The sequence below is a fragment of the Trachemys scripta genome, chromosome 24, assembly GCF_013100865.1.
Source record: "Trachemys scripta elegans isolate TJP31775 chromosome 24, CAS_Tse_1.0, whole genome shotgun sequence".
In the NCBI taxonomy this organism is placed as follows: domain Eukaryota; kingdom Metazoa; phylum Chordata; order Testudines; family Emydidae; genus Trachemys; species Trachemys scripta.
Window position 1 is genome coordinate 12,098,263 of NC_048321.1, and position 11,234 is coordinate 12,109,496.

General features: G+C 62.2%; 1 protein-coding gene across 5 annotated transcripts in view; it reads left to right on the top strand.

The window, feature by feature from the left end:
• Nucleotides 1-8,529, top strand: part of HAUS5 (HAUS augmin like complex subunit 5) — a 9,031-nt gene extending 502 nt beyond the window's left edge. The window contains exons 2-19 of one of the 5 annotated variants that reach the window (XM_034756661.1): nucleotides 243-305; nucleotides 558-590; nucleotides 905-929; nucleotides 1,248-1,380; nucleotides 1,896-2,055; nucleotides 2,392-2,467; nucleotides 2,953-3,032; nucleotides 3,114-3,174; nucleotides 3,584-3,714; nucleotides 4,070-4,148; nucleotides 4,408-4,553; nucleotides 4,896-5,058; nucleotides 5,460-5,540; nucleotides 5,847-5,992; nucleotides 6,841-6,955; nucleotides 7,200-7,335; nucleotides 7,544-7,676; nucleotides 8,077-8,529. In XM_034756661.1, the coding sequence (XP_034612552.1) occupies nucleotides 243-305; nucleotides 558-590; nucleotides 905-929; nucleotides 1,248-1,380; nucleotides 1,896-2,055; nucleotides 2,392-2,467; nucleotides 2,953-3,032; nucleotides 3,114-3,174; nucleotides 3,584-3,714; nucleotides 4,070-4,148; nucleotides 4,408-4,553; nucleotides 4,896-5,058; nucleotides 5,460-5,540; nucleotides 5,847-5,992; nucleotides 6,841-6,955; nucleotides 7,200-7,335; nucleotides 7,544-7,676; nucleotides 8,077-8,203 (1,888 nt within the window). In that variant the 3' untranslated portion in view covers nucleotides 8,204-8,529. Of the gene's footprint in view, nucleotides 1-242; nucleotides 306-557; nucleotides 591-904; nucleotides 930-1,247; nucleotides 1,381-1,895; nucleotides 2,056-2,391; nucleotides 2,468-2,952; nucleotides 3,033-3,113; nucleotides 3,175-3,583; nucleotides 3,715-4,069; nucleotides 4,149-4,407; nucleotides 4,554-4,826; nucleotides 5,059-5,459; nucleotides 5,541-5,846; nucleotides 5,993-6,840; nucleotides 6,956-7,199; nucleotides 7,336-7,543; nucleotides 7,677-8,076 lie in introns of all 5 variants that reach the window. The other 4 variants (XM_034756662.1, XM_034756663.1, XM_034756664.1 and 1 more) reach the window with 4 other exon arrangements.
• Nucleotides 8,530-11,234: the final 2,705 nt, after the last annotated feature.

Consider the following 11,234-nt stretch of genomic DNA (forward strand, 5'->3'; position numbering starts at 1 on the left):
CCGGGCCCCCCCCCCCCCCCCCCCCCCCGCGCTCTCTCCCAGAAAAGGGCCTGCCAGCCCCGGAGATGTTACCCCCGAGCCCTGTGAGGTTACCCGGATGAGCCAGGCCTGGTGGGGGGAGGGAAGGAAAAGGGGCAGGGACAGGGAGGGATATACAGCCCTGAAGCGAGGGCCTCCCATGCTCCTTGTAGAGGTTTCCAGTCATGTCCCCCTGGGCTGACGCTGTCGCTCTGTATCCCCAGGATGTGCTCAGGCCAGTGTGCGGAGATCTGGAGATACGTCACCCGGCATGTGCACCACCAGAGGTGAGAGGAATGGGGCGTGGGGTCTTTCCCCTCAAAGGGCCGCTGGCTCCCACCTGGCCCTACAGCGGGGGACTGGCTGGCTCAGGGAGGCAGGGAATGGGACCTTCTGATTTTCAGATCTCTTCCTAGAGCCAGGGGTAGAACCCAGGAGTCCTGGCTCCCGGTCCCCCTGCTCTAACCACTGGACCCCACTCCCCTCCCAGAGCCATTGCTGTTTCTGCAGTAGATTCACCCCTCTCTCTTTCCTCACAGGAATGTGAAGAAGATCCGAGGGAACTTGCTGTGGTATCCTTTCCTCGTTCCCCTCTGCCCTTGGGGACTTCTTATTATGGGCAACTTTCTCACCAAGGAGCCCATCCAGCCCAATGTCCCACCCCGTCCCTGCCCCCTAGATAAAGCCCTGTGCCCATCCAGCCCGGTGTCCCTGTTCCCCTATAGCAGTGGGGAGCGGGTTTAATTTCCTTGTTGACCCTTGGCTGGCGTCTGTCTCCTGGCCTTGGACCCCCCAGCCTGGTAGCTCCAACCTCTCCCTGACGTCTGTGCGTTCAGGCCTCTGTCGCTCTCCACGTTCAGCCTCCTTTACTCAGGCCTTGCCTCAGGTACCAGCATCTGGAGGAGGCAGAGGTGAGGGGGCCGGTGGAGACTGCTGGTTGAATGGGGTATGGGGCAGGTGTGGATAGGGGCGTGTGGGTGAGGGCTGTCAGTGGGATGGGACACGACGAGTGTTATGGGTGGGACTGGGTGATGCTGTGCGGTGTGGTGGGTGGGGGCGGTGGGAAGGGGATGGTAATCTGGATTTGGAAGGGCGGGGGGGGGGATTGGGGTGCTGTGGGGTGAGCAGGATGCCTGGGTCTATAGCAGTGGGTGGATGGGGGGCACACTCAGAGGTGGGGCTGTCCAGGAGAAGCCCCACCCCCAGTCGGTGTCTTCCCCTCCTCACAGGGAAAGCCCAGCAGGTCGGAACCGGAGCAGGAGCGATGCCAACAGCTGGCCCAGGGCGTGGCCCGCCTGCGTGGGGAGCTGCAGCTGTTGGACCTGCAGATGGAGACGGCCCAGCGCGAGGTCATGGCTGACGGTAAGGGGGGAGCCCCAAGGATCTGTGGCGTCAGCATAGTGTGTGCCCCCAACGTTCTACCCCAGCCCATCACTCTGGGGGTAGGGGGCACAAAGTCCACCCCAGTCCTCCTATCTGTTCTCCCTCAGCACACAGTGGGACCGTCCCCCTGCAGCCCAGATCCATTTCCCCTCACTTCTTCCTGGGGGGCAGGATTGTTCCCCTACCCTGCCCTCCTTGGGGGCACCATCTCCCCACGTGGTCTCTTCCCCAGCCGCAAGGTTCCCGTGGCCCATGGGGCTGCTGCTTTTTTTCCCCCATGCTCCCTCCCCAGACAATTGCCTGTGGGATTCACACCCATCACCTCAGGATTCCTGGGTTCTGTCTTCTACTCTGGGAGCAGGGGAGGGGGAGAGGCTGGGAGCCAGGACTCCTGGGTTCTATCCCCAGTTCTGGGAGGGGAGTGGGGCCTAGCGGTTAGCGTCTGGGGCTCGGGGTGGGGTTTCCCTGACGCTCTTTCTCCTCTCACCCCACAGAGGTCTCCCTGGAGGCGACCCAGGAGCGGATCCGCGACGCCCAGCGCCGCTCCCTGCTGCTCAAGGCCTATGCGGTCCGCACGGCCAAGGAGCGCCAGCAGCTGCAGGCCAGTGTAACACAGCTGGAGGGGCGGCTGGAGCAGCTGCAGGACATCAGCAGGTGTGTGGGGGGTGATTCCATCCTTAGCATGGGGTCCCCACGGCGCCTGGTCACATCCCCCAGAATCCTTTGCTCCCAAAGCACTACCCAGTGAACATCTCTGCTGGGTAGTAACTCCCAGAATCCTTTGCTTCTTGGGAGGGGAGTCCCATGGCGTGTGGCATTAGGGATAGGGGACTGACTGCCCATCCTGGGTAGCGTCTCTCTGGATCCTTTGCTCCATGGCAGAGTCCCACTGAGGATGGGGCCTGGATTGGGGTGAGGGTGCGGGGATGTCCTGAACTATGCTTCGTCCTTCCCCCACCCCATTTTCATGGCCTCCTCTGGTCTCTGCAGAAAGGCCAAGGTGGAGCTGATGGTGGGAGGGAAGGTGCCTGACCTCGGACTTGCTGGCATGGAGCCTGAAGTACTGGTGAGTGGGGAGGGGACAGTGGGTAGATTCCCGGGTGGGCGGAGAGGAATTTGGGAATCCTGCTCCCTTGTGCTAGTTGGGGATGGTGATCTGGGGATCCCAGTCCTGGGATCTTGAGGGGATCTGGAGATCCCAAGGCAGGATCTAGTGACACAGGGTACCCGGTGATCTGAGCCCTGTGAATGCCAGCATGGGGCTCTGGTGATCTCACCGTGGGATCTGGTGGGGTTTAGTTGGGGAGGAGGAGCGAATCGGACTGATCCTGGTGCCGGGACCCGGGGGGAGTCTGTCGGGTCATTGGCAATCAGGTCTTGGGATCCTGAGGGATCTCACTGAGCCTGGTGCCTGGATCCCAATAAAGGGGGAGGATCCAGTAGATCCTGGTGATTCCACCAGTGATTCCTGGTGATCTGCAGCTTTCTTGAGGGCCGTCGTCTCCTCCCCACCCCGGGAACCCGTCCAAGTGTCTGTCCGTCTCTCCGCAGCGGGACGTGCGGACGGCCTGCCAGCTGCGCTTCCACTTCCTGAAGTCGCTCTTCGAGCACAGCACATCTGGGGCCCTCCCGTAAGACCCTGCGAGCTCCCCTGCCCTCCCCTTCCCCTCCGCCGCTCTGTTTCTGACCCGCCCCATGTGTGTGTCTCTCAGCAGCGGGACAAGCGAGGAGCTGCTGGACGCATCCTACCAGCACTGGTTGAGCACGGTGGAGGTAATGGGGGAGGGAGGCACAATAGTGTAGGGACCCTGGGGACGGCTCGTATGGTGCAGAGATGCAGCCACCTCTGAGCTGGGAACAGCTGCACATAACGCTGCACTGGGTCAGCTCACCTGGTGCTAAGGTGCAGCCACCTCTGGGAGGGGCAGCTGGGCGCCCCTTAGCGCCGGGCATTGGGGCAGCCCTGACTGCTGGGGGATCCCCCCCACCCTGCTCCCTGCAGCACAGCGCCCCCAGTGCCGGGCTGGGGCATCGGGGCCAGCCCTGACTGCCCCGGGAGAGCCCCCTGCCCTGCTCCCTTCAGCACAGCGCCCCCTAGCACCGCACTGGGGTATTGGAGCCAGCCCTGATGGAGGGTGTAGCATCCCTGCTCCGCTGTGGCTCATCCCACCTCTCTGCCCAGCAGGACATCGTGGGTTCCCACCCTCCCAACCACGTCCTGGCAGCCCTGGAGCACCTGGCCCTGGAAAACACCCTGCAGATGCAAGAGCTCACCAGCCGCATTGACATTCCCTGTGACGTAGAGGCGCTCAAGTGGGTACCACTAATGGGGTGGCAGTGTGGGTGCATGGTGCTGTACGGAACCGTTGCCCCCCAGTGGTGGTGACCTGTTTTTGGGCGGGGCAGAGTCAGAGCTCAAGAGAACAACAAGAAGTCTGATGGCACCTTAAAGACTAACAGATTTATTTGGGCATAAGCTTTTAGTGGGTAAAAACCTCACTTCTTCAGAGCTCAGGAGAAGGGCTGCTGTGGGCCTTTGGCCCCCTGGTGGTGGCAGTTTGTACTGCAGGGGGCAGAGTCAGGGCTCTGGGGGGCTGTCACCCCAGCGGTGCTGCAGTGACCCATGGCACCAGTGCGGGTGCCTGTACCTCTGCCCTCTGGCCTGCAGGTTCCGCTACGAGAGCGCCCGCCTGGAAGACCTGGCGGGGCCGCCAGCAGCCCTGCCCTCGGTCCGGGGCCTCATACAGGTGAGTGGGGACATGGGGAGGGGCAGGCGGGGCTGGGCAGTCCCAGCAGCTAAGATATAGCGTGGTGGGAGGGGTGGCACATCTGGGGGCTGGAGGTTCCGGGGGCTGGGATATAGCAGGGGAGGGGACTGTATCTCCGTGCTGGGGGGTCCCAGGGACTGCAGGGGGACCTCAGGGCCATATCTCCGGCTGGGATATAGCAGGGGAGGGGGCAGTGTCCCTTGGCCCCTCCTTACCTGCTCCTTCCCCCTGGCTGCAGGAAGGCTGGAGCAGGTGTGAGGAGCTGTGGGTGCAACAGCTCCCACTACAGGCCCGGGAGCAGCGCGGCACGGCCCAGCTGGCCTCCCTCCTGCAGGAGATGCACCGGCTGCTGGCGGACGGCTCGGAGCGCGCCATCCTCACCAGGTAGCTGCCCCAGGCCTTTGGAGACACCCCGCCCCCTCGGTTCACCCCTGCACAGTTGGTGACCACCCACCCCTGGGAGACCGTCCCCTGCTGGGGAGACTACGCTGTTCCATGGGGTCCCCCTGTGCTGTTGGGGCCCTGTGGTGAGCACCCCCTGCCGAGGAGACATCCCCACCACCCAGGGTCCCTCCTGTACAGTCGGTGACCACCCACCTCTGGGAGAGTGCCCCTTGCTGGGAAGATTCCCTGCCCATGTGGTCCCCCCCGCCCCAGACCTACAGAGTGCGCCCCCTGCTGGTCCCCATCCGCCCGCTGAGCCGGCCTATCCCGCTCGGCCCCCAGGGCAGTGCTGGAGCTGGAGCTGCGGGCTGTGCGGCTGACGGGGCTGCGGGATGGGCTGCACCGGGGCTGCCGGGAGCTGGAGCGGGAGGCGAGTGCCCGCCACGCCGAGTTGCAGGCCTTGCAGAGCAAGCGGCAGCGCATCGTGGACTTCCGCCACCTGGTGGTGAGTATGGGGGGGGGAATCTGGGGGTTAGAGCAGGGCAATCTCTGGACATGGGATCTGCCTGGGGGGTAGGGGGGCAATAGGGCACACGCTAGGATATGGGAGGATTGGCTGGGAAGGGGCCCATGGGTTGGGGGTTCTTGGAGGGGGGGATCCACAGGGTACATGGCTGGCCTAGGGGGAAGGAAGTAGAGGGCATGCATGCTGGGGGCGAATATAGGGGTGTGAGGATGATGGGGGGAAGGGAGGGAGTGGACAAGTTGTGGGAGGATTGGGGTCCCTTCTGGGGGTAAAGGGAGGGATTGCGGGGCTGAATATAGGGGTGCCTTGCTGGCACGGGGGGGAGCAGGGACACTGTCTCGAAGCAACCCCAGGACTGAACCCCCCCCGAATCCACCCAGCGCGAAAAGCAGCAGCACATCCGGGCGCTGATCAAAGGCACCTCCTACATCAAATCCCAGCTCCGCAAGGACCAGGCCGAGGTGAGACACCCCCACCCGCCCGCACTATGGAGGAGGCTGTGGGGTGAGACTGAGGGGCACTGGCAGGGCTGCGGGAGTGGGCCCCAGGATTTGGATGACAGGGAGCTGCTGGTTGGGACTGAGGGGGCATGGCAGGGGGCTGTGGGGTTCAGGGCTGGGAGGGCAGGGGGCTGTGGAGCAGGACTGAGGGGCACTGGCAGGGCAGGGAGCTGTGGGGCTCAGGGCTGGGAGGGCAGGAGGCTGTGGGGCAGGACTGAGGGCTGGGACTGAGGGGCACCAGCATGGTCTCCCCCCACTCTCTCTCAGGTCCAGGCCTTCGTGCAGAGGAAGCTGCTGGGCCCGGAGCAGGACGTGACGCTGGAGTCGCAGCGGCTGCACGGGGGGGTGGAGCGCGAGGTCCGGCAGCTGGGGGCCATCGCCCTCCCCTGCCTGCTGCGCCGCAGCCTCCTGGGGTGAGTCCCCCACCCCCCGCTCTGTCTGAACTGCCCCGTCCCCCCCCCCATCCCCTCTTGGGGTGCCCCAGGGGCTGGATCCCCATATGGGGGGAGCCCCTGGCCTTAGCGGGGAGTACCTTGGATGGAGGGCTGTGCTCCCCATCCCCCACTACTGGACTTGAGGTATGCAGGATTCCTGGGATCTTGTCCCCCCTCCCCCCTGCCTGTGCCCCATTGAAACGGGGCTCAGACCCGCCCTGAGATCTGCAGGTTCGAGGGGGTAGGTGCCCGCAGAGCAGTACTGATACTTTGCTTCTCTGCCCCATGCTGGGGGCGCCGGTCCTCTGCGAGGAGCATCAGTACTTGGGCAGTGGTATTAATGCTGCAGTAGCGGCATCGAGACAAGCAGGAGTGTTGGTGCTGGGGAATACTAATGAAAACCCGGTGTTCTCTGGGAGGACAGCTAATACCCTGAGAATGGGGCAGGGGCTTTAATACTCTAGTGGGAGCACGAATACTCCCTCCAGGGTAATAATACTCTGAGAGCATCGGTACCCGACATCTGGGGTGGGAGGATTAATACTTTCTGGGCTGATAATGCTCTAGGAGCATCAGAAACCTATAGCGGTGAGAGGAGCATTGATACTCTCTGAGGTATTAATACTCTGCACTGGTACCTGCTCTCCTGGGGATACCAATGCTGTACTACACTGGCAGGCGGCTGTGACGACGGGGCCCCGCAGCCCTTCCCGGGGAGCAGGGGGGGAGGTGGGCTGGGGTTCCTGGTGAGGATGGGGGGTGCTGGAGGATGGGGGGTTCAGGGGCTGGTCCTTGGCTGCGCTGACCCAGTCGTCCCCCGCCTCCAGGTCCCAGCAGGTCCCGGCCCACGAGCTCTCCATCCATAGGCTGGGCCGGATGGCGCTCGCCCAGAACCGGGCCTTCATCACTGTGTGCCAGGCTTCCGGCTTCCCTCTCTACAAGGTGAGACACACACTTGGTGGAGCAATGGGGCAGGGAGCGGGGAGGTCTCCCCACAAGGGCAGGAGTGAGACCCTCTTCTGGGGGGAGATGGGATGGGGGGCCCTGGAGGAGGGGGTGGGGCAGGAGCACCCCCTAGTATATTCTGCATTAAACCTCCCTAGAGCCCCATGGGGAGTGATCTTGGGGTGGGGGGGGGCAAGGCCCTGTCTCCCCTCACCCCCGTCTCTGTCTGTCTCTGCCCCAGGCCCCGGAGCACCTCCTGCCCCACATGGCTGAGCTGAAGAAGGAGCTGCTGGCCCTGCATGCCCAGCTGGGCTACAAGAGCCAGGCGCTGGCCAGCCTGCAGCAGCGCCAGGGCTCCCCGGGGACCGACGCACAAGGTGAGATCCCCTCCATGGCTCCAGACGGAGAGGGGGACGCCCCCCCCCCCCAGCCTGAGGACCCTTCCCAGGGTCTGCAAGGGGCACCCTCCTGGGGCACGAGCTGGCCTGAGGGGCGGCAGGACCATGGCATCCACCCAACAGCTCAGCACCCCCCCACACACAAAGCCATAACTCCTCCAGGCCTCACTGACGTCTCTTCCCCCAGCCCTGGTGCAGGCCCTGCGGGACCACGACCGGGAGCAGGCCGGAGCCCTGGGGCCGCGGATCCGGCTGGTGACGGAGCAGTGCAGGCAACGTATTGAGCGCTGGCCCGAGGTGCAGGCCGCCATTGACGCCTGGTGAGGAGGCCCCACCCACCTGGTTTATGGGATGTTTTGTTCTCCAGAGCGGAGAGGCTCTGCCCATCCTGTGCTGGGGGTCGGTTCTCCCCTGCCTGGGGTGGGGGCTGTGAGGAAGAAGGGGGCTGGCCCAAGTGGTGGGGGCACAGGAGGGACTGATCGGGGGGGGGGTTGGGGGTTGGGGTGGGAAGGAAGGGGGTGGCCTGGTGCCTCTGGAGAATGGGCGTACCTAGGGAGAGGCCGGGGGGCATGTGCCATGAGGAAGGATGTCGGGGGACAGCGTGTGTGCGAGGGGGGTAAGGGTGGAGGTGGGGGTGTCTAGGCTGGGGAGGAGCTGTGGGGGGCGGAGCCGAAGGGGCCATCTCACTGCTCCCCGCTCTCTTCCCCTCCCTGTCTGCAGGTGGGAGCAGCCGGGGCAGTTTGCCCTGCCTGCGGAGCACCGCCTGGGCCTCACCTTGCAGCAGTGGCTGGAGCGCTGGACCCTGGCCCTCAAGACCCTCCAGCAGCAGCAGCACAGCTGGGCCTGATGGCCCCGTCCTGCCTGGGAGGGGCTAGGGGAGCCCCGCCCCCAAAGGGGTGCAGTTGTAGGTAGCCACACCCATGTTAGGGAAGGAGTGCGGGTGGGACACGCCTCTATGGGGTGGAGTTTTTGGGGGCCTAGCCCAGTCCAGCTGTCCCCTCTTGCACAAGGTGGGGGGGTCAGTGTTAAGGGGGTGACCAGATGCTGGCAGTGGGAGGGTTGGTGGGGCTGAGCGGAGGTGGGGGAGCGGCTGTCAGGTGTGGGGGGGATCCCAGATGGGTTTTGTGGCATTCTGTAATTCACAATGTTCTGAATAAACTGACTAAATTCACATTCAGGTCCGTGGCAGGGACTGGGCCACGGGGCCTTTCCCCTCTGGGGTGCGCCAGCTCCCGTCTGCCCCAGGGCAGGGACTGGCTGGCTCAGGTGCATGGGGAATGGTCCCCTGCTAGGGGGCACCAGCTCTGTCTGGCTGCTCCAGGCCAGCTGGGCCTGTGGTTCCGCCTGGACCCTCCCACCCTCCCTCAGGCCTTGCCCAAGGGGCCAGTAAAGACAGCCCTGTCCCGAGCGCCTGAGCCCTGGGGTTTATTCCTGGGCTGACGAAGCAACAGCCCCGTCTGCGTCTTCCTGGCCTGTCCTACCCGGCGCAGCCCCCGTTGGGGCAGGCAGGGATCCCGCCCCTGAGCTCGCTGCCCTGGCTGGAGCATCCCCTGCTTGGCAGAACCACCTCTGAAGCCTTTGGAGGGGTGGCTATGGACGGCTATGTCCTTGTCCCTCTTCCATGGAGAAACGGAGGGATGGAACAGGGAGAGGTGAGTGGCTTAAACCCAGGAGTCCTGGCTCCCAGACCCACCCCCTCCCGCTTCCTGTTGGAAATCAAGTGGGAGGAAGCTTTGCTGGGGGAGCACCCAGCTAGGAAGTGGGGGTAGACCGCACCTATCGCCGGGGGGGCAGTGGCCTCTCTCAGGTTGGTTCCTCTGGCTCCCTCAGCCTGGGCCCTCGGAGCATCCCAGAGCCAGCCACCTCTTGCCTCCTGGGTGATTTGTGGGGGAAAGGAGGATGCCAGCCCTCTACCTAGTGGTTCCCAGCCTTTCAGTGTGGGCGGGCGCCGGACGACCAGCCGCCGAAATGCCGCCGAGAAGCAGTGTCATCGAGAAGCTTCGCAGCGACGTTTCGGCAGCTACGCTTCTTGGCGGCTGCTTGTCCGGCGGCCGCACTCCTCAACTGTGTGGCGCTCCCTTGTCAGTAGGCGGGCGCACACAAATGCCCTGGCGGGCGCTATGGTACCCACAAGCACTGTTGGGGACCACTGGCTCTACCCTTCCCCTGGGAGCAGACGGGGGCCTGGAGTCCCCTCCGCTGATTGGGGGCTGGGGGGATATGGGCTCCCGCTGCCCCGCGCTGGCTGACAGTATCTGCAGGCTCTAGGCCGATCCCTAGAAAACAGCCTGTGACAATGCGGTTGTGGTGGAACCCAACTGAGAGTGCCAACTCAGGACAAATTGCTCAAACAGCCCAAGGCTGGGGTTTTTTCCACCTCTAAAGCAAACCAAACTCGCCAGACTAGGAGGACTTCGGTCTCACCCCACTGGCTAACCGCAAGTCTCACAAGCAATCTCCTTAGACACTCCAGTTTCCCAGTATTACCACCCGTGCCACTCGTTATGGGGACAAATGAAAACCAATACCCCAGTAACAGAAAAAGGTTCTCCTGATCCCAAAGGACCAAGCCTCAGACCCAGGTCAATATACTAATCAGATCTTACCCACAAATCACGCTGTTGCCAATCCTTTAGAATCTAAAATCTCCGGCTGAGCACTTCTCCTCCCCAGCTCCAGCTGCTCTGCTCCGACGGCGCAGGGTCCGGAGGCACGGGGGCTGCCCGAAGCCGGTAGCGCTGGCTCGGGCAGCGTGGCTCTTAAACAGAGCCGAAGTCTGAGTCCGGGGAGGAGCAGAGCAGCTGCAGGAGAGGAAGTGCCTGGTCGGTATTTTTCCCGGACATGTTCGGCTTTTTGGCAATTCCCCCCGGATGGCGGTTTGATTGCCGAAAAGCCGGACATGTCCGGGGAAAAAATGGACGTATGGTAACCCTACCCAACAAGCTGGCCAGACACAGCCACTTGGTTATAGGGTTGCTCAACTTTCTTAACAGCTCTTACTCCATCGGAGACCTTCTCAAAGCTACCCACACTGGATCTTTCGAAAGGAAAGTCAGTGGATCAATTCACAACAGAACATTTCTGGCTGTTAGGAACTGAAACTTCCTTGATTAAATCACTCTCACACCCTTCAGTTTCAGGGAACTGCTTGCACAGATTACCATGAGGATTCCTTTCCCCAGGAGCTTTTCTAAGCAGCAAATCACCCCTCACAGAAATTTTGCCCTTACCCTCTTCACCTAGGGCTTGCTCTAAAGGAACACTTTCCTGAGCAACAACAGACTTTTTCTGGGTCTTACTTACATCCAGGATCACCTTTGGTCCATCAGGCAGATTTCTACACAATCCCCTTTCAGGCAAACCCATAGACTTCCTAGATAAAAGGTTAGAAACATTTCCCTTCCCTTTACCACACACAAGTTCAGGAATCCTTTCCTTCTTGCTACAAGTTTCCACACCATCAGAAGGTAACACAACCAAATCACCTTCATGCTCTCCTTGTGCCCTGGCTAGGGTATTATCCGGATTAGACAGAGTTGCTACACCCTTTACCAACCACACACTAGCAATAGGCAAAATATAAGCACCAGAATTGTCTGGTCTCTGGGATTTTGCTAAGACACTAACTGGATGCAACCTAGTTACAGTGCCATTCTCCCCAGCAGATACAGACTTAGGACCATTCCTTTCCTGGGCTTTAGTTGAATTCAGAACCAATTCTGAGACAACTTCACTATTCTCAACCATCACAGGCTGAAAGGCACCTTCTGTCTGCTCCACAGACAAAGAGCTGGCAACACCTTTTTTACCAGACACACAGCTCGGGATTTCATTTCCCTCGTCCCAGCACACAGGGCTGTTCACAGACAACTGCTTGG